This window comes from Drosophila obscura, unplaced genomic scaffold (assembly GCF_018151105.1).
Source record: "Drosophila obscura isolate BZ-5 IFL unplaced genomic scaffold, ASM1815110v1 contig_30, whole genome shotgun sequence".
NCBI classification, from domain to species: domain Eukaryota; kingdom Metazoa; phylum Arthropoda; class Insecta; order Diptera; family Drosophilidae; genus Drosophila; species Drosophila obscura.
The window spans coordinates 721,572-749,212 of record NW_024542818.1 but is presented as its reverse complement, the minus strand read 5'-3'; the positions used below and the strand labels follow the sequence as shown (position 1 = coordinate 749,212).

The 27,641-nt window shown below is 42.4% G+C and overlaps 1 protein-coding gene across 21 annotated transcripts in view; it reads right to left on the bottom strand.

Annotated features, from left to right (window-relative positions):
- Positions 1 to 27,641, bottom strand: part of LOC111073978 (protein alan shepard) — a 147,832-nt gene that overhangs the window by 55,392 nt on the left and 64,799 nt on the right. For 18 of the 21 annotated variants that reach the window (XM_022366572.2, XM_022366567.2, XM_022366573.2 and 15 more), the window contains one exon: positions 16,291 to 16,647. The exons of the other annotated variants lie outside the window; for them this stretch is intronic. In XM_022366572.2, coding sequence (XP_022222264.1) covers positions 16,291 to 16,647 — 357 coding nt within the window. The remainder of the gene's footprint in view (positions 1 to 16,290; positions 16,648 to 27,641) is intronic. 21 annotated transcript variants of the gene reach the window in all.

Sequence of the window (27,641 nt, the reverse complement as noted above, 5' to 3'; positions counted from 1 at the left end):
GAAAACTTCTCTTGATGCTCAGCATTCACATGCCACAAGTTTCCACAGCGAAAGACAGGGAAGAGAGTGGACACAGAGCCCCATGTCCAGCGGAGTTAGAGACAGAGATGGAGAGGGAGGGTAAGAGAGGGCCAGCAGAAACTGCAATACAGCGACATAAATAGATTTAAGCGCCGCAGGGATTTATATTTCTTATTGGACTTTTTTCTTTTCTTCCAGCAAAAGTTTAGAAATTACCCCCCGTCACCCACCCACCCCACTGAATGTAATTGAAAAGTTTTCATTGGAAAATACATGGCAGCAAGAGGAATGAGGGGGGGAGTCTGCACTACATACATATATATTTATGGGCAGCCAACAAGGAGGATTTGTGCGAAACAAGCAATATATAGTTTTAGTTTTATATACATACATATATATATACCAATATATGTACATACATGACATGCCAGATATGTACATGTACCCCCAGCAATTGTCTAAATGCAATGGTTAAACTTTTCAGTTGACAAAACAGGAAGTGGCCCCAAAGGGTGGAAGGAGGCCTGAAGGGGTGTTGGTCTTACGATAGGGTTTCAGAAGTTTCTTTGATGATAGATAGAAGGATTTATAGGTTTATGGTTTCTCAAGTTCTCTGTTCCAATTGCAATTTGCATGGGAAATGCTGCTGTCCTGGCATGCGGTTTGGCAGAGGATTGTGTGGGATTGCAATTTGCAACTAAAATGAAATTCAAATTGAAACACAAAAGGGTTATGCCCTTTACATAAAGTAACCTTCCATGGAAGGTACAATGTGAGAGGGGAAAGACACAGGAACTGTGTGTTCATTTTAAATGGCAAATTAAAGCGCAAACTTTTATCTCTTTTCGATTACCAGTAAAATGGTACATTAATCATCTCTTTCTAAAATAAAATAAAACTATGAAGAAGCTCATAAAGCCAACAGAAAAAGTCTCATTAAAAAGTACTGAAGTGGAATGGGAACACTCCTCGTAACAGCTGAGGCTATGGCAATTATGGAATGAAACATCAAGCAAAATGCACACAAATCTGCTCTGCTCTGCTCTGCTACTTCTGCTTGCCTTCTACTTAAGCTGCAAACCAAAACCCAAAAGCAGAGGACAAATAAGAGGCGTGGCATGGCAGCAGGCCTGACAAACAAAATAATTTGATGTAAATGCAAACTAAACACCCACAGAACAGCACACACACACACACACACACGGCACATGCATATTAAAACAAACAAACAATTTACACACACACACACACACACACACATGAGTTTTGGTCGAGTGAAACTTTAGTTTTCGGTTATTTGCTTAGCCACCCATTTACCCGCCCACCCTCTTGGGCATGGCTATCGCTTGCAGCTGTTAACTTTGATTTATGCCATTTTGTTGGGCCCTAAAACAATGAGGCATTGTGAGGCATGGTGGCAGGGTGTGCTGGCATTATAGAGGGGCGGGCAGGCAGGCAGGCATAATGGTTGGATCGGGAGGTTGCTATGCAACAATTTAATTGCCAAAATGACTGTTTATTGATTTATGTGGAAAAATGCAGATTAATGCCATTTTGTAGCCGACTCCGAAAGCCCCTTTCTCTTTCACATATGCATATTTCCCGCCCACCCCATATTTATTTGTTATTGAATGAATGAAAATGAATGCAAATTTCATGGCTGTAAAATGGGAATTTTAGCTTGTAAAATTTCATAACTGTAAATCACACACACATACGCACACACACACACACACACAAATTTGCATTATAATTTCGGGTGTGTGTATGTGTTTGTATTTGTTCATTCGTTTATGAATTTTGTGGAGAAATTGCTATATTTTTGATCTATTTATTTAGAACAGCAGCAAAATGGTAAATCCATCCACAAGGCCACTCGAAAATCTGCTTAATTATGGACTGATTTTATTTGATATGTACACTACGTATGTTTATGCATGTACACATACGAGTATCATATCTATAGGGGAGCCACACCCAATTCGAACTACAATTAATTACTTTGGCAGATGGAACAAAATTAAAACTTTTCATTAAATAAAAATTGCACAAACTTCAGATACAAATGTATCCATCTATTATAGAGTGCCATTCACGTTCGATCGCATGATATATTATGCGGACATTTATTTCGATTTATATATGTATATGTATGATGAAATTAATTTTTACATTTTCACAATTTGCCCTTTTCCCCCATGCTCATCCCTTTTCTTCTTTTTGTGTCGATTTTGCTGTAAATAAATTTAGTTTTGTCGCAAAACTTTATGATAAATCACTGCAACAGAAAGTTACTTGTGCCCCAAAGCTGCGACAAGGGCCACGCTCCACGCTCCACGCCCACAGCGCCGCACTGGGAGCAGGCGACCCACGCAACCCCAAAGTGCACCAGCAGCAGCAGCAGCAGCAACAGCAACAACAAAAAGGGAACGGAACTTTGTTCATTCAACGATTGTCGTTTGTTGCAAATGTCCAAATTGCACAGTGATTCAGAAGTGAGGGGAATTTCGTTTAAAATTTAATTTAGTGCCACGCAGCACTGGCTATGATTTATGGATTCATTTGGGAATATTTAATATTTTTTTATGAGTGAGTATTTATGAGTGATTTCTACTATCAAAATAACTTTATTTTATATTTATATTTAAATTATTTTTTTTTGTATTTTTTTTTTAATATTTTATATTTTGATTTTAATTTATTTTTATTTTAATTTTATTTTTATTATATACATTTTTCTGTGGGTTTCTACATCCATTTCAAATTTTTCATTGCATTTTGAACTTCCCATCATAACTTTTTTTTATAAGATTTAAATAATTCTTGCCCCACTGTATCCACTACAAAATTTGCAATGCAACAAACTAGCAACAACTTCTGAAACTCCCTCACAGGGGGAGGAAGGGAGGTGGAAGGGAGCAAGGACTAACCACACACAGACAATGCTTGAACAAGAAAGAGCGTGTCCCGGGCAGCCACGTAACAAACTGTAACCGACGTCACCATCCTCTCCACACCTTTGGGGCGGGGCGAGTGGGGAGCATGACTCCAGGGTATATCCGTCCGTCCCCTCGCCAGCGAAGAGCCCGACACCCAACTAAACAGATTTGTGATGGCGCGGCGTCGCATGAATAATTTGCCAAATTAATAAATAATCACGGATTTTCTGGTTTGTTAGCTTTACTTTTTTTTTTGTTTTCTTGCTGTTCGCCCCCGTGTGCGTTTCCACGCCACGGCTGTGGCGGCCCTAATTCAAATGCTAAGCGCCATGAATTTTGTTCCCCAGTGAGCACAAATTGGTTCGACGGCCATGTGAATGTGAATATTGTGGTATATCTCTCGTTCTCTGGCGCTGGTCCTGCCTCTATGTATGTCCGTGTTGCCATGGACATCATTTGGTTTTTTTTTTTTTTTCGGCATTGAATTGATCAGCCACGCATTAAGCTCCTGCTGCCTGCTGCCAGCGTTAATGGATTGTCTGATATTCCCCAATGTCTCTGTGGGGTGTCCCATCTGCTCCTTCCTATAGGGCTCGTTCTCTATGCTCTCTGCTGGTAATCAAATTGAATTTACATACGATGCGAGATTTTTATTCTGCCAAAACAATTGCAAATTAAATATAAATGGACTATCCCCAGAGGGGAAGGGAATCGAGTGTGGAGTGTAATGTGCTTTTTGGGTTGGAAAGATTTGTAGTTTCGTTTTGGATTTTAGATTTACATATATGTATTTATATTGATTTTATTGCATTATATTTGCTCTGCTTTTTAGTTATTCTTCGTGGAATGGATAGTGTTTGGTTTTATTCGCATTTTTGCAAGCTCAACTGTTTCGAACCGAATTTAAGCGTGGAGTGGGTCTTAGTTTTGTATGTGACTCTGATTTAAATATTAAAAGTAGAAACAGTAGTCTCGTTTTGCTAGTTTCCTGCTGTTCCAATCATTAATTCTATTTTATTCTATTTTTTTTTCATTCTTAAATGTTTTCATTCCCTATTTATCTTTAGAAATTTCTCCTTTCTTGTTTTCACAAATGTGTTTTAATTGTAAAAAGTAATTGATTCGATCGAGGAAATAATTTACAAAGTATCTGTTTGAATAGCGTTCGGAATTTTTAACAAATTAACTTATTAAAAGAACAACAAATAGAGCAACTCCCCCGTTACCATTTCATTCTCCGTTTCGGTACCCACTAGATGCAAAAATTGCATTCCATTTCATTTCATTTAATGCCATTTCGCACAGCCATCTCTCGACATTCTCTCTGGGTTTTCACTCGATGGCTTCAATTAAAATGGCAATTAAGAAATTTTTACTTCCGTAACAGAAACTTTACACATTTCCACGCACACACAAACACACACACACACACACACACACATACGTATGCACTCTCCCATATTAACGGAAATTAATTTCAGTGTTTTCCCATCCTTCATCCATCCGCTGCCGCGCACTCGCCATTTTTTCCACTTATGTGCTCGCTTTTTTTTCTCTTTACGTTTTTCTTTGCCTTTTTTGTTTCTATAACAATGCTCCTCTCATTGCTCAGCGTTTTTCCTTTTCGAAATATCCTCTACTTTTTGCTGTAGCCGCTGCCGCTGCTGCTTTTGCAGCTGATGTTCATTTCCTTGTGAATGCACAACATGCGAATAAATGGGAATACGGAATCGCAATGGAAATATGAAAATGTAAGGCAGGCCAAAGTCAAAGTGAAAGCCCCCCGACAGCCTCTTTTCCCCACCACCCCCACAAAGAGAGTTTTTTCTGTCTGTGTATTGAATGCATCATCATATGCCTGAATGAGTGAATGATTGAGGGGCTCTCTGCCGAGTGCCAAGCCTCAATCTCTGTCACTGATTGATGCTCTGTATAATGAATTTGAATTGTTTTTTCCTGGAAAAAAATACTCTGATACTCTACTGATTCCAGGAATATCAATATTGAAACGATGCACAGGCCTGCACCCCATCCCCGCGTTCTATTTGCGGACTTAACTACCTCTAACTAGTGGCAGTTTAACCCGCTAGTTAATTAATTATTAAACAACCCTGCTAAAATGATAGTCGGAAGCGCAGCCTGGCAGCCATTTCTTGGTAAAAGCAACGACCTAAGTCACGTATTCAACCCCTCAAATGACGCGAAAACAGCCTTAGTTCAACCTTGGTCCTTAGGCCATTGAAAGTTCGTTAAAACTTTAAAGATTTTATTGAAGAAAGTTTTTCTTGCTCTCTAACTATGAGGGAGGTTTCTTCTTTGATTTGCAATGCCTGAAAATCATTTGAAGGAAGTTTTAGCACATTTCTGGACACCCTTTGACAGCAAATTTGGTTTGATTTGAATGGAGGCATTGTCAAAGGGCCAGAATCATGGTCAATCATTAGGCAGTGGCAGGCTCCACTTTAAGGGGCACTCGTTAGACTCCTTTTTACTCCATATATTACTACTTTTTACCCTCTCCCTTGGCTCATTTTATACCCCTTTTGATTGCTCTTTACAACTCTCTTCTATGCATATGGAGGGGAAATGCAAGCCGAGCAATGTTCATGTCTAGAAATGCAAATTGCAGACAATCAATGACCACAACAGCAACAACAACAGAACAAGGGTAAGTACAATGTGTGTGTGTGTGTGTGTGTGTGTGATGGCTGACCCTCTTGAATAGCCAGGCAACCATACGAGTCCTTCAGTCCTGGCACCCACAATAGGTAGCTCCCCTGTAGCGCTGCTTCTACAGCCACTCCACGGCCCCCAACGCCCTTCAATCAGGTGTTGAGGCAGAGTAATTTATGCTTCGTCTGCTTCAATTGTTTTGCTGGAAATCCCCCCATCAGGACAGGGACCAGGACCAGGACCAAGACCAAGACCAAGACCAGGGCCAGTATCTGAGCAGCAATATTCAAACGCAATCTCCAGGTTGTCTGGCAAATTAAAGTCCTTGGAATGGAATTCCAAGTCTGGCAAATAATTAATGTGCAGCAAACACACAGAGCAAGAGAGCAAGAGAGAGAGTGGGAGAGAGAGAGGCAACTCTTGAGCTCTTGGCACTTTGCGGTGCCACTTGATTCGGTTTGCGTAATGCAACAAAGATGCATCTAACTTAATTAGCAACCAAAGGAGTCCCAAGTCCGTTCCCAGTCCTCCTCAGTATCAGTATCCTTTCTCCTTTGGCCATGTTTTGAGGTTTCTTTGGTTTTCTCTCTCGCTTCAGCGCCTCCCTCCCCCTAAAAACCTTTCGTGTGTGTGTTGGCAGGCTCCTACACACCTCGCATGTGGCATGTATTAAAGTACTTTTGTGGCAGAGACAGAGACAGACACAGACACAGAGAAAAGCCTGACAAGCAAACGGAATGGATAAAAGCAATTAGCAAAATCAAAATCAAAGCTAAAACGAAAAATCTATGTCTCTCTCTTCTCTCGGGGGGAAAACTCACTCTAGTCAAGGTCCCGGACCTTGATTATCAGCAGAGATCTGATCTACCTATCAAACATGCAAAAAGGTCAAGCATCTTCAATCTCTTTGCACTCTCACGTCTCAAGTATTTTCCCCCATCAGTTTTCAGTTTTCAGTGCAGGAAAAGCTTAAAACTGTTGCCCGCGAGGGGCAGAAGAACTTTTGTAATAAATCCTTATGGGGGGGACGGTGACTGTTGGTGGAAAGCGGAAAATCTGCGAGCAACCATAAAATATTGTTTTTACTCCTCTGATCCCCCCATAGCAGCGCTTTTCGTTGTGGTATAAAAACAAAATTAACGCAATGCATCGATGTCCGAGGGCTTGGGGAAACACTCTCGCAAGAGTTTGCATGGCGAGAGCGAGTCCAGCGGTAAAGTCCGAGCACGCGGGGTACACGTCCGGCTATCAGACGCTGGGCGCAGGAGGGAGCAGGGATGGTTCGTGGCCACCCGGAAAGAGCGTGAAAAACCGCGTAATAATAAAATATGATACGAAAACCTTGTAAAGCGACTTTCAGACAATTTATAACAGGCAACGGGCAGCAGAAGGAGCCACAGCAGCAGGAGCAGCAGCAGCAGCAAAAGGAGCCACAGCAACAGCAAAAGTTCGGTCATAGGAAGGAAGGAATGGAGGATAGGAATCGGGGAACGAAGGACCCTAACGCTGTATGGCATTCGATTAAAGTTGGGGCCGAAAGAGCAAAAACAACGGCGCAACAATATTGGATTTGCCACATCCAATAACAGTAAAAAAAGGGATGCCAGTGATGCCAGTGCTGCTGGTGGCCCACAGTGGGTGTCAAGGGGATCAACTTTGGGGTTTAGAAAAAAAAACGCCATAATTTTACGATAAATTGATGCTAAACTGAACAAAACAAAAAAAGCAACAAGAGAGGGTGGGACTTTTACTTAAATTAGACATGTTTCAAAAACTAATCGATAGCTGTGACAATTTCGATAAATTCGATTATATTTGCCAAATAGGTATCCTTTGATGGAACTATTAGCATTCGTTTGTCATCGAAATTGCATTTAATATAATTATTGAAACGATTGTTTTTGTCTTGATTAAAATAATTCAATTTCGATATATAACGCGAACAAAAATAACTGCGGAAAACTGTTATCGATCCAATTCTGCTGGCCTTTGCTGACACGTTTCTGCGCGCCACAAAAGAACCGCGCTCGCTCTCTCGCTTGCCACTCGAATCCATTTGCAATCCAATTTATTGCCCCACGAAATGCAACCATCTGAGGCAACAACAACAACAACAGCAAGGACGCTGACGACGACGACAACAACTTGCTGGCGAGAACAATCGACAAGGAAACGGTAGGTGGCAGGAGGCAGGCGGCAGGAAGCAGTGCTGCAGCAACAGGAAGACCCAAGTGGATAATATTACACACCAAACTGAACGGCGGACCAGGAAGACGATGACGATGATGATGATGAAGGGACGGGGGCGGGCGCGGGCGGAGGCTCTGGGGTGGCTCTGCTGGGCTAAGCATTTTTTGGGGTCAGCTGTAGGCGCTGAAGGAAGTGCGCCTTTCGTTTCCATGTCCTGCATCCTGCATCCGCATCCACAGCTGCGGTGGCTTTCATTTCAATATTTTCCTCTCTTTTTCCTCATTCTTTTTTTTTTATTGAAATATTACACCAGTGTCGGGGTCTGCACTTTGAACTTACACCCACACACAAAGAGAGAGAGAGAGAGAGAGCGTGGGCTTCTGCGGCAAAATGTCAAGTGTCAGTGACGATGAGAGGATGGCCAGTTTTTGTGGGCCGCCGCCAAATGTCAGGATGCGTGGCACGTGCGGTAGCTACACAGCAGCAGCAACAGCCCGTGCTCCATGACACTCTGCCACAGTAAGAGCCTACCACCAACCTCCATAAGCAGCAGCATCAACAGCGGCAGCAACAGCAGCTTTGGGCTGTCACTTGCAGTTAAGTTTTATAATTTGGTCGAGGAACAGCAGCAGCAGCAGCAGAGCAGCAGCCTCCTGCCTCATTGCATTAGCCGCAGGACAGGACAGACCAGACGACCGACCCATGGAAATGTTGTGGCAGCTGCACCAATTTGTAGCCGGCCACGAGACAGTTTTAAGCTTTAAGAAGCATTTTAAGAGGCAAGATAAATACAATTTGTGTATCCTCCTGCCTCCGGTAAGCGTGTGGAAAAGTGTAGAAAGGTGAGCTATTTTTTTGTAAAATCAATGATGGACCAATGATCCAATGATATTCGGAATCAGCATCAAATCTAAAGCTTTTTGGTGGCTTGGCAAGTTCTGTGGCATTCGAAATTTGAAAGCTATTGGGGCTATTATTTAATATATCGATTGACACAAAATTATGCCTGTTCCTTTCCAGATACAAAAATTGACGAAAAAGGTTCAGCAGCTACAATTTGTGAATATTTCATTCGGCGTTGAATAGTTCTTCCCCAATGGATCTGATCTGCTTCAGAGGTATCCCCGTAGTCTGATGAAACTACGCAACTAGCAGACCTTTTTTGTTTGCTTTTCCTTGGCTGATTGCACAAGGGTCCAAAGCGTGAAAGCCGCATGTTTTTGGTCGCTTGCCATTTAAGCCCGTTCGGGCGTAGACACGACAGTTCGCTCTTTATTTCCCTTCTCTCTCTCTCTCTCTCTCTCTCTCTGCGTGTGATCTCCTTTGTGCTCTGTTCGCACTGCTGTTCGCTGCTGTTTATTTGCATTGTTCGCTCGTTCGTGTCGTTGTCCGCTCTGCACGCTCTGTGCACTTTGTCACTTTTGTTTTAACGCTTACGCTTTATTGAGTTAATCGCTTTATGTCCCGTTATTTTCCCCAGGGCATCCTCTTTCTCCTCCCCAGTTGTCTCATGGCCCCACCCTCCTCTCTCATTTACCACTACTTTTTTCTCGCATCCGTTCTTTGGCCAATATTTGCCTTTCTGCACTTTTGCCAGCTCAACACTTTTAATTAATCCAGCAGCCAGGATATAGTTGGCACCCCTCTATCGCTCTCTCTATCTCTCCCCCCCCCTTTATCTTTCTCTCTCTAGCTTTATCCACCTGCATTGCTTTTTCAGCTGCTTTTTGCTCCATTCCTCGCCCTCTTTAAGCTTTGGTTTTTTCTTGGGGCATTTGCCTTTTGGAGCACATAAAGTTTAATGTGTTTTTATTGATTCCATCAACGTGTCGATGTGGGTGGTGGTTGTGGGTGTCGCCTCTCTGCCCTCCTATATCCCGCTGTGGTCACTCTATAAATATATATATCACCCTCTTTCACTCGCTCGCTGTTTACTTAACCCTTTGCTGGCCAGCTGGAATTTTGATTGAGCATGTTTGTTGATTTATGTGTCCGCCCCGCCAGTTGTGGAATTTATGGCGCGGTCGCTCTCAAAAGAGTACAAAAACAAAACAAAAACTCCTCTGTAAAAATTACAGCTGAAAAAATTCGAAAAATTTAAATAATGCTTCAACAAACAACGACAAAAAATAGTTGTAAATAAACCATGAAAAATTTGTAATATGATGACAAAAGTTCAAAAGTACCGCACGAAAATATTCAACAGAAAACGCGAATTCAATGCACTATTAACAGGAAGACCCATTGCAAAAGTGGGTACAAAAATTGGTTACAAAATTATTACAATTTACTGCTGGAATCGATTTAAAGATAAAGGATACTGATAACACTACTCGACAAAATCGAACTTTTTTTTTCCTCAAGGATCCAAACCGACTTTTTCTGATAGATATGGGGATTTAAAATTTTTTAAAGAATTATGGTTTTTTTTCTATGGCAGAACTTTTTTTTGAAGAATTTTTGAAGTCTGGTATTTTTTTTAAAGCTTTTTTTAGAGGTAGCGCTTGTTTTTTTCACATAGCTCTAGTATCTTACGTCTGGTTGTAAAGAAATTTGCTATTTTGAAAAGATAATTAAAATAGCTAGAAGTTAAGCCCAAACACAAGATATAATTTTTTTTCGACTTTTCCTGGGTTTTTAAAGTCAAAATTTCGTAAAAAATACCGCACAAAAATCATCATTTCTGCATTTCAATGCTTTATATTTCACAGACGGTAAGCTGTAATCACAAAGTGTTTGGGCTTAAAAAAAACCAATTTCATATTATATAAATCTGAATATTTCCTGTGTCCGTTAAGAGAGCCTTCCTACGTAGGACCCTTTCTTTTAAGGCTTATTTTATATATTATCTGATTAGTACTCAAAGCAAACATACAACTTTTTATACAGTCTTTCTAATGTTTTCTTGAACTAAATTACTCGGAGACTGCCTTGAACTATTTTATGTTACAATCTTTATTTCAAAGAGTTATTTATAAACTTGCCAAACAAAATAATAACCTTAGTGCCGCACCCACAACTTTAATCAGGGCTTTCACGGGGACTTTGCCGCCCATTCAAATAAAGCAAGGAAAACCACTCAACTTTAAGCTTATACAAATATCCAAAACTCTCTTTCTCTAACTCTTTTTTTTACCTCTCTCCCATTCTCTGTCTCTGCCTTCCCTTTTTTCCATGCATTTAAAATTCTATAACTCTCTTTTGAAGCAGAAGCTTTTGCATGCCAAAATAGGAATGGAGCTGAGGCCACATTATGTTGCATTTAGCAGGGCGACACATTTGCATAACACTCATACGACCCGTGAGGATTTCATGGAGATGAAGAGACAGGAAAAATATAGACAGAGAGAGAGAGAGAGAGAGAGTGGCGGGGCAAGGGAATATAGCAGTGAGGGATAGCCATGGAATATGTAAATAATATTTCAACAATAATTGCTTTTGAAACTTAAGTGCCCAAGCAAACGTCCAACTGTCTTAGCCCTACCACCCTCCCACCCCCGCACAACCCCAACCTCTGGCCATTACCCCACAAATTCAATTTTCTCTTGAGATACGAGAGAGAACACCCAAAGGGAATGAGAGAGTGAGAGTACTTGCTGCTTCTGCTGCTGCTGCTTCTGCTTTTGGCAGCTAAAAATAATTAAAATTTAAAACGGAATAAAATGCACAAGAATAACATTTACATTTATGCGTTTCTATCTGCCATTCCATCCACGCCAACGCCAACACCCACTCCCACACCCTGTACCCCCTACCCACTGTACGGTTTCCGTCTCAGCTTTTCATTTTGGCCTAACGAAATACAATTGAAATTCAACAAGTTGAAGGAAAACGCACGGAGCAGGAAGGAAAAGGAAAAAGCAGCGGCAAAATGCTCTCAAGTGTGCCCGCCCAGTGTCCCAGGAGGAGTCTGCCAAAGAGGAAGAAGAGTCCTGCCTGGGCCTGAATAAACATAAACTTGTTTAAAATTAAACTAATGTTTATAGTTATTGCAAAACTATCTAGTGGATGTGGATGTGCAGCGTCGGAGAACAGGAAGGAGGTCCTGCCCAAGAGACTGGAACCAAAGGAGTGACTCAAAACGGAAATGTAACTTGAACATTGAATTGCAATGAAGAAAATTGCAGCTCCTTGTCCGGCGGGGGTGGTGGGGGGCAGCAGCAGGGGCAGTCGCATAACGATTGAAATGATGATGTCTTCTTCACTGACTTTGCCTCCCGTTCCACACACCCACCCGGGTGGGTGCCCCATTGAAACTCTGCTCCTATTTCTCCAAGGACATCGGCGCTGGCCTGCTTCAATGGATGATTATATAATCTCTTGTGTACTCAGGCATTTTTCAAAACGCATTTCCACTCAAGAGAAGAGAAGTCCACTTGGACCTGCTTGAACATCGCCCAAAGACAATTGGAATTGAATTTTATACGAAATATGAAACGATGGCAATATCAGGAATAATATGGATATACAATTATGTATGTATCTATAAGATAAATTGTTATGCCAGCCATGCTGATGTGGAAAGTGGTCAGGCATAAGGATTAAGTGATGCGCCAGTATCCATTTTCTCTCGGTTTATTCTTGGGTAGGAAAGATTGAGTGGCTGAAAAGGCTGAATGAAGTACGACACTTTGTAGTAGATAGTATTTCGAGGAGTACGTAAATTATACGTTTAAAATAAATATAAATCTATAAAATTCCTTGTAAATTTCCCTAATTTATCAAAGGTTTTTTTTCTTCTATTAAAAATACAATTTTTTTGCATACTTTTCGGCCTAATAAATGACACGATCGTGGTAAAATGATTCGTAGATATATTTGCAGCTATTTTAGATGTCAAAAGTGACTTTTTTTTGGACTTAAGAAAATCTAGAAAACATGATTACTCTCTCACTTTTCTTTCCCCGCCCTCTGGGCACTAATTCCAGACAAATCACCTCAGTTTTGGACGCCCCAAAATGAACCACTTTATCTTGGAAACTTTTTTCGGGTACACTTGACAAAGTTTGTCAAGTCAAGCACCAATCCAAGTCCAAAGACAAAGCACAAAACAACCCCCGACAAACCAACAAAAAACTAATTATAATTAAAACAAATTTCAGTTTTGTTTAGTGTTTTTTTTTTTGTTCCGCAACATCAAGTGGAACCATTTTTGGGGGAAAACAGAAAGCAAATGCCGCGGGTCTAACGACACTTAAATCAAAAGCGATAATCTATGAACCCTTGGGCCAGACGACGACGACGACGACGACAGCGAAGGAAGGAAAACCTTTCATACAAATACGAGAGAGAGAGAGAGAAAGATAGAGGGAGTGAGGAGGTGGAAAACACGAAATAAGTAGCCGCACTTTATATTTATGAGCAACATTCGCATGCAGCTTTAATGGCCATCGAACTGGAACTGGACATCAGCAGCGGCAGCAGCAGCAGCACAGACCACTGAGGCAGTGGCAGAGGACGGATACGATGGACGATGACGCCCACAAAAAATACATTTCCCTTTTGGATTATTTAACTGCCATTCGAGGACGTGGACGCGGACGCGGACGCGAACCGACAGCGTTGAATGAATGAATGAATGAATTTCGGGCTGGTTTGATAGTAGTGCAAAAGGGAGAAGGAGGCGGTTCGCGGGGCAGGGCACAGGCACAGCAGAAAATAGAAATAAAAGTAAGAGAGGTAAGCGAAAAGCCACAGAGCCGGAGCGTCAGCAAACGACGACCCGCAGGCAATGAAAATCACCCCCCCACCCGACCAAAAAAATAAATATAAAGAAAAGAAAATGCAAAGACGAAAATCGACAAGAGGTTTGCCACGCCGCCACCCCACCACCTGAGGGGGTGGGCTTGTTTGGGTTGGGGGGAATATTCTCTGACTGGTTATTTATTTGCTCGTTTATTTTCAGCACTTTTTCGGCGCATTTATTAGAAGTTGTTTTGCCGCCAGGCACACCACCACCCACCCACCCACACACAAACACACACACACACACACAAAGGGGTTGGATAAGCAGTTTTTCACCAAGTATTTTCCTTAGACAGACAGCTTGCCATCGAATTGAAAATCATTTGTAAATCAAATTGAAAATTCTACCAAAAGAGATAGCTCTGAAGAGTCCTCAGAAGGAGCTCTTTGGGGGGGGGCGGGGTTACTGCTGCTCCTGCTCTTGCTGGTGGTTGCTAAATTTGTCAAAACCAGCGAACATCATTCGTCATGATGATGCCCGTTGTCTGCCGATACCGCGAGGGGTGCAGGCAGGAGACAGGAGCAGATTATATTTGAACAGCACAGCACAGCAGTGAACTTTTGAGCCCTGGCCTTGGTCTCGGCTTTCGGCTCTGGCTTTGTGTCACAGAGCCCGCAGGGTGGGCAGGGTGGTGTAGGGGAATCCTGGGGAAATGAGTCAGAAGCAGATAATGCTGATTAAGTTGATGGAAACAGCATCGAGCGGCGGTCGTGCAGTCGAGCAGTCGAGCAGTCCAACAGTCGAGCAGTCGAGGGTCTTGTCTGACTTGTCGACTCTCGTATCCACGATATTCTTAATTGTTCGTTATTAATGATGCTACTCGTACATGGACTGGTGCTGGTGCTGGTGCTGCTGCTACTCCTGCTCCTGCTCCTGTCTGTGCCCCTGATTGTCCTGCTGTCTGTGACTTTCAAATTGAAAATGACCCTCCCTCCCTCACCCGACTGACTTTGATGAATGTCCGAGTGTGAAAAACCACAAACAGACTAATTGATTGCCAGCAAAAGATTTGGGAATTGGATACCCCCAGTATCCCCAGTACCCCCACACTTGATCCCGTTCCCACTTTTGCACTTGATTCAGCCTTGAGGCCTTGAGGCCTTGAGGCTTATTCCCCCCCCTTTCACGTTGTGTTGTTTTTGAGGAGGCGACTCTCGTCAGTCTGCTGTTTGTGAGGCGGATGACACAAATCAGAACGAGGCCCGGGCCCAAATTAATGCAACCAACAAAACTGTCAGGTTGATGAGCCATGAGAAGAGGCGGCCGGCCTACAGGCCAACGTAGAGGTGCTAGGAGTGAGCACAGAGAGAGAGAGAGAGAGAGAGCAGAGACGGAGTTGACAGGAAAGACAATCGCATAGGCATAGCCTGCATGAAAGGATAATCGCATGGAAATGCCCCCCCTCCCCACAGAAACAGAGTGGCATCCAAAACAGAGGTTTACAGACACCCCCGAAGGCTGGCTGCATGGCTGGAGCGAGGCATGAAAGCAAATTCCCCAAAAACACTCTCCAAACGGCCCAACAACGAGAGGGTCATAAATAAATTGCTGCTTGAGCAATTTTCAATAAATGACAGCCAGTCCTCGTTCTCGGTCTCGTCCTCCCACTCCCACTCCCACTCTCGATCGTTCTCTACTTCTCTTCCTGACTATTCCTACTGTCTCTTGTCAAACTGAGGAACTCCACTTGACAATCAATAAGTTCAAAAGGAAATGGAAAGGGAGAAAGCCGGCTAAGAGAACTACGGGGAGCACTTCGGCGAGCACAGATGTAATGGGTAAGAGAAATGGAAGAGAGAGGGGAAAGGGGAAGATACCAGTTAATAGAGGTAGTTCTTGGAAGTGTAAAAACACTTGAATTCCATTTTGCTTGCTGCTGATGGACGCACATAAATTTTCGATTATGCGGACCATTACACAGGAATTGAAGAAAATTCATCAGAAGTAGAAGGGGGGCGGTGTGTGCTCTAAAATGGAAGAGTGCTCATTTATTGGATGGAATCAGAGAGAATGCTTTGATATAGATAATGTAATATTCGGAAATTAATATGCATGAATTTCCGGAACGAGAATGGGAGATCAGATAAGAGACAAGAATGTGCCTCAGGATTGAGTTTTATTTTCCAGGTTATCTAAAAATCAATTGAAATTTGGTTATAGAATCAGAAGAAAGCCAAGAATGATTCATAAATCTACGCTTTACTACACTCTTGGGACTCTAAGTACTCTAACCAGCATTTATCAACATTGAAAAGATTAGTTGGAAGCACTGCTTGGAATATTTGGTCTGAAATTAGGTTTATTCTAGAATTTTAATCTATAATTCACTTCTAAATTTCTTTACTTTGAAGCTCTTTAGTACCTTAAACTGCATTTAACAACACTGCCATTTGTGAATGTTTCAGTCAGTCGCTGAAATATTTATACTGGAATTTAAATAGAGTCTAAAAATGTGCATAAAATGTATTATCAAGCGACTTCCCTTCTCATCAACTTCTGTTTATCTAAAATTTAAAATTGTATGTACTCCAAACGGCACTTAACAACACTGTTATCTGTAATGCACAGTTTTAAAACACAAGCTGGACTTAAATCTACTTTAATCGCTTTTCCATGTAATTTCGAATGAAAATTCCTCTACAGATTTCCATTCTAAACCGATTTCCGCAGAGATTAGTGTCCACCCCCCAACCCACACACCCCACAAAAATGAGTACTCACCGTGGTTGTGGCCGGTGTGGTGGCCGTGTGCGGCGTATAGGCGGCATAGGCCGGCTGGGGGAGCGGCGCCGTGTAGCGGTAGGCGGCCTGCTGGGCCACGGCAGCAGCGGCGGCGGCAGCGGCCGGGGCATAGCCCTGTGGGGTCCAGCTGGTGGCACCGCGATAAGGGGCGCCGGCGGCTAAAGCAGCGCCGGCAGCAGCAGCGGCTGGGCTCGTCATGGCCGGTGGACGCTGTGGCAAGGAGCCTTTGAGTGCAACGGCTGAAGCGGTTAGTGGTGCGCCGGGAAAAGCGCTGCGCTGCTGTGTTGACGATGCGGCAGCGGCGGCGGCAGCGGCAGCGGCACTGGACGAGCTCCCCTGCGGGAAGAGAGAGAGAGGAGAGAGAGAAGAGTGGTGGGGTGATGGTAAGTAAGGGGGGCTAGGGCGAGTGGTTCAACATAAATAATATAGTCTATGTTTTTCTGTTTTTTTTTTTCAGCTTTTTTCTATTTTTCTGTTTTTGTCGTAAATAGAAAACCGCAGCGTGCGGCAGCAGCTGTGGCTCAGCCGTAAAGCTTTGCTTACCGCTGGAAAAACCGCCATGGTATCCGTTCTAACACGCACACACCCACACACACACATCCATAAATTCATACGGGACATACATATCTGCATATGAATTACACTCACACGAACACACAGACACGAGCTGTACATTTGGAAAATTGTGGGCTTATGGAGATTTTGTTTTATTGAGTGCCAGGTGCGCGCATTCGTCACAAAAACGAAAACAAAAACTAACGGCACAAACGGAAGCAGAAGCCGTGGCAGTGGCAGAGTAGGGGCAATACATACATCTATGGGATGGGTGGTGATCGACGGGGGATATACTCTTTTTGGATGCGGTAGAACAGTTCTCAAAAAAGAGGCTTTATATGTATAACAGCTAGGAAGTTTTAAAGGTAGTCAACAGTATAACAGTTTAATAAAAAAAAAAAATAATAACCGTATAACAGCTGTTATACACAAATATATATTACGGTATAACAGTTTTTGAATACAATTGTATAACAGATTTGATCCGCAAAGAAAATATAGTTTGCTCTGTATCAGCATACAATTTTTAAGCGATATATGCACATAGTATAACAGTGTAACAATTAATCTTCAGTGTTAAATGTAAACCTATGAGGATGTTTAATTCCCAAAATCCCCTCACCATGATCGTACCGTACCCCTCTACCCATCGACAGGGTATGATATCCTTTTTATGGAAACATAGCCACCTGCTATAAATAATTGTTCGCCTACACATGAGAGTTTCCAAAAAGGGAAGGAAACAACCCAACGGCAACGGCAACGGCAACGGGCACATGTGGGCGGTGGACAGATGCAACAGTCGCTCGGCTCGTTTCTGCACCCAAACGCGGTGCTGTGCTGTGTCTGTGTCCTTGCTGCCTCGTCGCTTCCTGTGTGTGCTCCAGTTTTGCATTGCAAATGCAGTTTGCTGCCAATGCAGCTCCGATGGTGCCTTTGGGCCATTTCTCTTTTCTCTTGCCTATTTTTTGTTTTGTTTTTGTGGCAGGGATCTACCATTCTTTGGGGTCACTTGCCATAAACACAAATAAACCCCCTACCTCTCCCACTCTGTGTGTGTGTGTGTGTGTGTGTGTGTGTGTGTGTGTGTGTGTGTGTGTGTGTGTGTGTGTGTGGGGTGACACTCGCATTCCAAAGCCCCTCGCATATAAAAACGTTCCGAGTATTCCACTGAATTTTGCAAGGTGAAAAATGTAATGGTTTTGTTTTTTGTTATTTTGGAATACGTTGGGAATTCTCTCGTTTGCGTTTCGCGAATCTTTTCATACGAAAAGCAACACGAAAAACCGGAAACAACACAACGCCGCCATTTTATTTTCGTCCAAAATTGAAGTAGAGGCAGGTCCTTTCGTTCTGAAAGCGAAAGAGTGGAAGGGAGGGAGGGAGAGAGAGAGAGAGAGCCTTGCGTGCTGTCGTTGATTTTCCAATTGCAAAATATGGCAAATATTTGATTTTCGTTTGGTTTTCTCCTCTTGTTTTTTTCCCTGTATATTTTTTCGGGGTCTCGTCTCTCACATTTTCCAGTTAATTTTTGTGTGCACGCAATTCGAATGTGGTTTTGCGTTTTGCGAAGCGAGGGGGGACAGCAGGTGCACCACAGGAGTCAGGGATGTGGAAGAGGTCTGTAATTTGGCAGTTAAATGGCAGAGAACGAGTAATAATGGTCTCTGCCCCATACGACATACGTGAGAGTGGAGTGGGATTGGAGTGGTGTGCTGTGTGGCACATGAAAATTTAGAGAAGGACATGGAGTTAAAGTTACGAATTTTATGGGTAGCGAATTTGGCTGCTTAGATCTTAGAGCTGCTAGATCTTAGAGCTGCTAGATCAGAGCTTGCTATGAGCAAATATCCTTGCGAAACGCAGTCTCCACACAAACCTAGAGGTGGCGCCGCATGCCGCCACATCCTCATTAAATGTAAAACCTTCTGACAGCAAAAATGCCGCCACTTTTTGGGGATCTTCTTCTGCCTTAACAGCTGGAAAAATGTTGTACAAATTGCTGCCACACACACACACTGCCACATAGATTTTCCTTAAAAGTTAACTTCAAATCCATTACACATCACATTTGGCCATTTATTTGGAATGAAAGTCCCCTCCCATCCCCCGACATCCCATTCCATTCCTTTTCAGGATGTTTTTAGGGATGTTTTTGTAGGGTCATAAAAGGGAATAGCCAAACATTTTAAGCGCACAAATGCTATAAATTTAAGCCGCTAAATTAGACACGTTTGGCACATTGAAACCCCAAGGCCCGACACACACACACACACACACACACACACACATGGGGGTATGTGCCTGCCCGAAGCCTAGTCATGGATACACATCATACCCTCACTCAGTCCCTCTCCACGCCCCTAAAAATAATCATAAAGGTAATTATTTTATCGCTCGTTCAAATTCGCTTAATTTCAACCGTTGACTCGGCTGCAACGACGCCTCGTCGCCTGGCTGCAAAATTTCTATATAAAACGAGCCCAAAAATAAAAACGTGCAGCACTAATGGAAAATGGAGAAAAATATGAAGCACCATGCACTCCCCATCCACTCCTGGGCTTCCTGTTGCCTGTTTCTATCCTCTGCCAGCCAGCCTGCCTGCCTGCCTGCTGCCTGCCTTCTCCAATGACCAGCTGCGGCTCCTGTGTGCTGCAGGACGACGAGCACGAGCACGAGGACGAGTAAGAGTATGAGGACGTGATTAATTACCAAATTGGGAGCCATTATCGCGTGCACTTGCGAGGGTGTTTGTAAAGTTTTTGTGGCTCACGCACACGTCCCAAAAATATACAGAAAATAGGGGAGAAAGGTGGAGAAGTGGGGAGAGAGTGAGCCACAGAGACTACCACTATAGACTAGAGGATGCCCAGTAATCGGTAATTATCTAAAAATATATCGGTAGACAAAGGATTATATTTCAGAGAGAATATCGTTCAAATTGTTAGTAAAAACAGTTTATTCCATGGATCGCAATGAATATTTAATAATATTATCGATACAGCTGCTTAGTTCTCGGAATTCTTCTGCCCGTTATACCCCAAGTACCGCTGGTGTGTCAGAAAAGTGGTACGGGGGACAGATGGTAGCATGAGATTCCAGAGGCAGTCCCAAAAGCTGGCGCGGTGGGTCCCCCAGTCATGACTTTTCTCCCTATTAATTTTCGTCGCGTCTCGGAACATTTTCGTTGACGCTTTTGTTCCCGATTCTATTAGCACTCAGCCATACACTCACCCACCCAGCCACCCATAAACACAGCAGAGCGAGAATTTTCCCACATTTTTATGCAAAAAACGTTTCGTTTCCGATATCCTGCGATAGGCTATAACGCTGTCTGGGTCTGAGTCCTGTGCTTCCTGCTTAGTCTGGCAGCAAAATCAAGCGCAAAATATTAATGATAATAATTTATTGCCAAGTGACAGGTGGGAGAAGCGAGACAGGAGACAGGAGACAGGAAAGGAGGTGCTGCTGCTGCTGCCACTGTCATTTTGGCTGTGGAATTTCCTTCCTTTCCCAGGAGGCCTTCTTGTCGGTGGGGACGGGCGGGTAGGGCACGGGCCCCTGATAAACGTTTTGTGATTAGCGGTTGTTGTTGTTGTTCTCGTTCGATGGGTTTTCGGTGGCGGCGGGTCTTTGTCATATTTATTGTCGTTTTCTTTTTTGGAAAATTTATGCGCAAATTTCGATTTTGACTTGTCGTGCGAGAGGTGGAACGGAATGTGAAATACGTGAGCGGTTATAATAAGCGTGTGTAGGGGCAGGGGGCGTTGCAGGAACAGTCAGATCCATGGGGCAGGGAGGCCTTATTTTAGATACTTTAAAGATTGACAGAGCATGGAATTAAAAATATTTCAAAGTGAATTAGTAAAACGCGAAAATAATAAAAAATTGTTTAAGCAATCGAATAAATTCGATTATAATCGATACAGCGTAGCCAATCTGCCTTTGAAATAGTTGTTATTGACTTGTTAGATCCGCATTTCCAACAAAAGCATTTTCTTATCATAAAGGTAAAAAAACTCAACCGTTTCCTCGTTTTTCGCACATAAAAATGCACCTCAAACAAATTTTCAAATTACTTAATGCAGAAACTAGTTGCGAAACACAAAGGAAAATTCTACAATAATAAAACACACGCACACACACACACACAGATGCCTCAAGCAAATACAAGATGCAAAAACGAAAAGAAAGAAAATCTGGGACTCTGCCTCAACGATTCACTTGTCATGCAAAGCCGCACCTCAGAGCCTCTCGCCTGGGAAAATGGGGTGGAAAGGTGCAAGGAAAATGCATGTGAAAAAAACACAAAATATTTGCATATTCCTTAAGAAATGTTTGCACACACACTCAGACAGATAGACATACAGCAAACACGCACAGACACACACACAGCTACAGCAACAAATACAGACAGAGATGGGGAAGAGAGACAGGGGTGCGCGGAGGACCGCCTTCTCTTTGTATAATTCATATTTTCCAACCACTTATTGTTTAAACTAAATAAAGCAAAAACTTTTTCCATAATTAAAACCGACGGCATAGCAAGACCGTTGGGAAAAGGGACTCACAGGGGTAAAGGAGTGAAAGAGGCGGTCTCACTGGGGAAGGGAGTGGAGAAAGAAGGCGGTAGTCAGTGGGAAGGGGAGCAGGGACAAACGAAGGGGGTACTCTGGTGGGCGCAAGAGCGGAAAACAAAAGGATTTTACTTCAGTTTTCGCTTCCATTTTTTTTTTTGCTCTCCCGGACTTTTGCCTATTTTAATTCTATGCGGCGGTAAATTTAATTTTCGCCATTGTCCTGTGTCCCCACCCTCCCTCTCCAAGGACGCCCACACCCTGTAACGTTGCAGGAAAATTCACGGAATGAAAGCGCTTAAGGGAATTCAAAGGATATTTCTGTGGTTTCTGGTACCTAAAAATAGGCGTTACACAAGAAGAAGTGGTAGGTAGGGGAAAATGTTATCTACATGCGTATCTATGTGAGTGCATTGTATATACATGTATGTATGTGTGATATGTGTATGCAAGTTTTCCAGCCTATTTTGCATATTTTTCTATGACTCTCGGGGGCTCTTACAGTGCAACACAAAAAAGGGAAAGCACTCGGATTTTCAGTTTCCTTTTTGTACATTATTTTATTTAGGAGAGAGTTGGTGGGACGTGGTCTAAATGCAGTCCGTATATAAATATTCATAGCCATGCAAATGAAAAAAAAACAAAATTTTCTGTTCCTCTTTTTTTTTAAGGGCTAAAATTTTTCAAATTAAAATAGAATTTCAAAAGAGATTAGAGTTAGGGTTATGAATATTATTTCAAGTTTTAAGAAGAGATTAGATCTACCATTTTGAATAATATTTCACGTTTTTAGAAGAGTTGTAAGATGCAACTTTGAGGTTGAAATATTATTAGATTAATTAAAAATTATATTAAAAAAAAATTAAATTTATTCGTTGGGTTTTCATAAGGTTTATTTCATATGCTCTGTAACTATTTTTTTGTGATTCTGGAACCCCTTAATAATGTCTCAAAACTCAACTGAAGAATTCTTAAAAAAAAAAAGAATTACATCCCCATAAAAGTTGTTCAGAATTCTTTAATTTATCTAGCAAATAATCGCCATAATTCTTCATCCTTCAATCTCCTTTCACGTAGGAGAACCTCCATTAAACCCCTTTTTTTTTGTTTTGTGGCAATCATATGCTGATTAAGCTACAACTTTTCCACAAAATTAACCTACAAATTACTTATCCACACATAATCCAAGGACATAATTCATTTTACAAAACAGGAGAGGCCATAAACAAGACCCTGGCTTTTCCAGGCGAGGGAATTGCTGCATTTTCCACCTATAAAATGGCAGAATCAGAATGTCCTACAAATGCCATTATGTCTTGGGTTTTTCAGGATACAGGATTACCATTTCGGATGGATGTTCGAATACATGGAGGGTGGAGGGTGCGCCAGTAGGCCAGGCCAATCCATCTTGGGGCGTTTATTTTATGAGCACGTAGCAAGTGAGGCATAAAAGTGGATGAGAAGAGTACCAGGTACCCCACTCCACTCCACCACTGCTGCTCCACTCTTTCGGAGCGTGCAAGTTTTATGTTAACATCATAAACGATAATATATTACCCCGCGCAGCAAAACATTAACCATTGCGAGAGAAAGGAGAGAAAGGGAAAGGGAGAGGGATCCCCGAAAAGCGCGCACAAAAAGAAAAAACGTACCTCATGCGGTGATGGGAAAAACTAAGGGAAACGCACAGCAAGGATCCCCGACGGCCGGCTCGTGGCCCCACCGACCATGCAATAATCAATTTAAAATTTTCCACGCCTTTCCACGTTTGCCAACAAATTTTCATTAAATGTAACGAAACGAAAAAGAAAATCCAATAACAAAAATAAAAATAACAAAAAAAAAAAGAGTTGAAATGTCTTCTGCAAAAAGGGGGCCTTCGCCTGCCTTTGATTTGAAGACATTTTTCTTGCTTTCACAAAGCAACAAAACAAAACAAAAAACAATTGCAGGGCGACAGGAACGAGCAGAAACGAAACAGAAACCAACATAAAAAATGACATTTACGACAAAATTACATTTCCAGCCATCAAAAAGGGAGGAAAAGGGCGGCCAGAAAGGGGTCTCTTGGCAGAGGGGAAAAGGGGCTGTGTGTGTGTGTCTAAGCCTTTAACGCTTCGCACCAGCCGTCAAAACAACAAAAATTTGGTGGAAAAGCGAAAGAAAGAAACTTTTCCACTAAGTGATTTCTTAGCAGCGGCGTGGAAAAAGAAAACTTTGGAAACAGATGGCTTTTCCTTGCCGGGATTTTATTTATGTGTATAGTTTTTTGAACCGTTGTGTATCGCTTGAAAATATATTATAAGTCAACTATTAAACGCCTTTTATTTGGTTTTAGTTTAGTTTTATTCAGGGATATCCCAAGACGATCCTCTGCTGTGGAGGAAAGGGGCCTGTAGGGTCCTGTTGCAGATCCTCAAGATACAGAAGCAGAGGAGTACAAGATGAAACTGTTTCCAGCTCTAGCGTTCACCCAGTTTCTGTTTCTGTATAAAGACAAGGCTTGAGCGTCCACAAGGGGATGCCCGAGTGGAACAGCAGGAGCAGAGGCATGCATTATCGATACTGCATGGAGGAACTGTGCAGATAGGCGTTTAGTGCTGCACTGGACACTTCAGACATCTGCTGCGAGGAACAGAACTCATCACTCATCGTCCAGCAGGAAGCATCCGTTGGTATCTTGAGGCTTGAGCGATGATGGAAGATGATTTTGCTTGAAGGCCAAGGCAGGATCACTGATGGGAGTTGGTGCCGAAATAATTCCCTAACGTTGGGTGCTTCCACTTTGGGGGTACAAGGAAAACTCACATGAATCAGACGGACACAACAAGAACATGCTGATGGTAGAGCTTACCAAACAACAGACACCAAAATGATGTTCCAGAAACGAAGCCAAGCCACATACATAGACGATGAAGAGGACGATCTGCTGATCCGAGCAGATGTCAGAAGTGTACGGTGCCGCATTGAACGCATTTCGGCAGAACAGAACATCCGAACAAAAATTCACAAATTCAAAACAAAACCAAAAATTACAAATATTTTGAAGTATCAATAAAAAAGAGCTAGTCGTCTAATTTGAAAGAACCGTATTTTTTTTTGTTGATTTTGCGATTTTTTATAAATATTATTTGACACTTTTTTTTGCAAAATAAATATTTTTTCGTCACTTATAATTTATAGAACCAAACTGTACAACGGCCACGAACACACTGAATGGAACTGACTTCATTGGTGGGTACATGGAAAAATCTACAAACAAAGGCCTACTATACTTAGGGGAAGAAGTATCAACAAATTGTATCAGTTCTTGGCTAATCTTGATAGGCGTTTTGGAATTATCTTTCACGGCCTACTATTTCTATATTTTTTTCGCTTTATATTTTATAATATTTTCCCCTGCGTTTGGCGCCTTTTTTGCCTGCTTTTCCCCCTCTGCAACTATTATTTATTTTAGTCTCAAATATAAAATTACATTTCATTTGTTGCTGAATGCCTGCTGCCTGCCTCGTGCCTCGTGGACGTGGGCCAACTTTTGTTAATAAATTCAAATGCAACTGGGGAAAATGCAGAAGGGGAAAATAGGGGTGCACTACAGATAGAGTAGCAGGAGAGAGGAACGGTAGAGGGGTAGTTCTCTGGGCCAACTTATGCCACTGGCCACGGGGCCAGGCACGACTCATTTAAGCCATCATTTAAGAGCCCCAGCCCCCGCCCCAGTCCCCCCTCTTTTCAGCGGTCACGTAAGCATCATAAATTCTCTCTCCCTCAACCGTTATCCCCTGAAAGTTTCTCTCTCTCTCTCTCATGCTTTTTCCGAAATTGCAATTTTAGTTTTAATGAAAATTTTTAACGCTCTCAACGGCTGCTGCTGCTGCTGCTGCCGCTGTTGCTGCTGCTGCTGCTGCTGCTGCATTTATATTTAGTGAGTATTTTTATTGAATTTTTAATGGCAGTTCGCGAGAGAGCGCGGGCAGCCAAAAAGTAGGCAATGAAATTTTACAGCGCAAAAACAATTAAAACACACAAAAACAAATTATAAAAGTAAATTAAAGTTTACACCATTTTCAGCAAATTAACAATGAAAAGGAACAGCAACAAATAACGAGGCGAAGGGGAATACAACACTTAATTATTATTTCTTATTTCATTTTGTCTTTGCGAATTGGAAAATCTTTAAGCGGCTTAAGGAGCAGGCGAAGGAGGAGGATCCACCCTACAGCTCCTGTCGTTTCGAGGGGGTAATCCTCCAATAAATCTTCGCTTTTCTCATGGAAACGAATGGACACCAGCTGCAGATTTTCCTTGTTCCCTCCCCCCCAGCTTTGTCTAGCGCTTGCTCCAACACTCTGTCTCTGTCACACTGAGGGAGAGAGAGAGAGAGAGCGAGAAAGCTCAACATTCAAACCACAAAGAGATGTTGAGGGAGTCCTAGAGGCATTGGGCAAGGGACAGTAGCAGATTAGACCCTTAACATGTCCCCTCCCCTCCCCACCCACTCATCTTTTGAGTAACACAAAATTTAATTATATTTTTCTGCTACTGGTTTTCAAGAGAAAAAGTTGTGCGAAATGTGGAAAATTACATGGAAATTCCCTTGAATATTATCTCATTGCAAGTGTGCAATTACATGCAGAAGGTCTTCGTCAGAAGGGTTTCCCAGATGTTTCATGCAAAGTTTCACACCTGAAAAAGTTTTTCCGCTTTTTTTTTATTTATAATTTATCTAAAAATATATGTACATACATATATATTTATGTAAACACAGTGTAAGCTGATACTTTCACAGAGTTTTATTTTCTTTGAAATTCCGCACACGTTTGTTGTTGGATTTTATTTCACGTCCAGTCAAAAATAATACAACATAAAAAAAAAACAAGTCTAAACAAATGGTTTCCGCTTAAAGCAAACAAATCGAAGAAGAAAAAAGAAATAGAAAACAAATGGGGGAGGGTAGTCGTACTCAAAGTCCCGTACCGTCACCCTATCAATCTCCTCATCAAAAAATTTGATATGCCAAGCGATTTTTGTTGTGGGAGGGGTGGGGAGGAACTTCGATTATGATACCGAGGAGGCGTTGTACCCGAAAGGCAAACACAGGAATCCAATTTCCCAGCTCCTTTGCTGCCAAAGGATTCTGGTTCATGGTCTGGCTGTCGCACGAAAACTCTGCTTCTGCTCCAGATATTTTCCTTTTCCTTAATTAAGGCACCACATCTAAAGGAAAATCTTAAGGGGACAACCTCTTCTAAGCTCCGCTTCCTGACCGCACAAGTCTGCAATTCAAAAGGCCACTACTATTTCTGCTGTCTTTGCTTTTCTTTGAACTCTATTTGCTTTAGTTTTTCTTTCTTTTTTGGAAGAAGCCTTTTCCTAGAGGCCTCTCTTCGCCTCTCCAAATGTTGTTTTAATTAAAAATAATCGAGTTACACGACTTCCATTTTCTTCTATGGAGTGAGTTTCCCTCTGGAGTTTCCTAGTGTTTTTTTTTTTTTACTCTTTTCTTCTTTGTTTCGACTGCAAATTGCAACAAAATGAGTTGACAACAGCAAACAGAAACAACAACAACAACAACATGGTCTGTTGCAAGGCCAAAAAGAGTGTTTGCCATTTGTTGTAACATGTCTGCACCCCTTCTGTCTGTTCATGTGTCTGTGTGAAGGTCTCTCTATGTGCAGCTGTGTGTGTCCCTCTGCATGTCTGTGTACAAAATGAAAATGTCATTGCACATAAAGGCAGGATGGAGCGTACGTGACTCGCATTGCCGGAAATTAAGTGGTGTCCCAACACGTCCAAAGCGCACGAAGACGGAAAAAGCCACAGAGACAGCCAGCCAAAAAGGGGGGTCGTCACATCGAGTGGAGAACGGAGTGAAGTGCCCCTGGGCAGTGCCTGAGATGCGGTGTCCGTAGACAGCAAAGAGAGAGAGAGAGAGAGAGCGAGAACTGAACAGAGTTGAGGTGTGGCCTGCAGGTCTCGGTCTCGTATGTTGCAGGACCCACACAGGATGACAATCAAAGCCGCACAATGTCGCTTGTTTGTCAATAACAATGAACATTTTTTGCTCGAAATTACAATGGAAACCAATTGGGCGGAACAGGAATACTTCTAGACGCTGGAACGGAAAGGGACACATGCTATAGGCAAATGTGGCGCTAGAGTCAAATTTTTAGGTGCAGCTTATTGCGAGTTCTATGA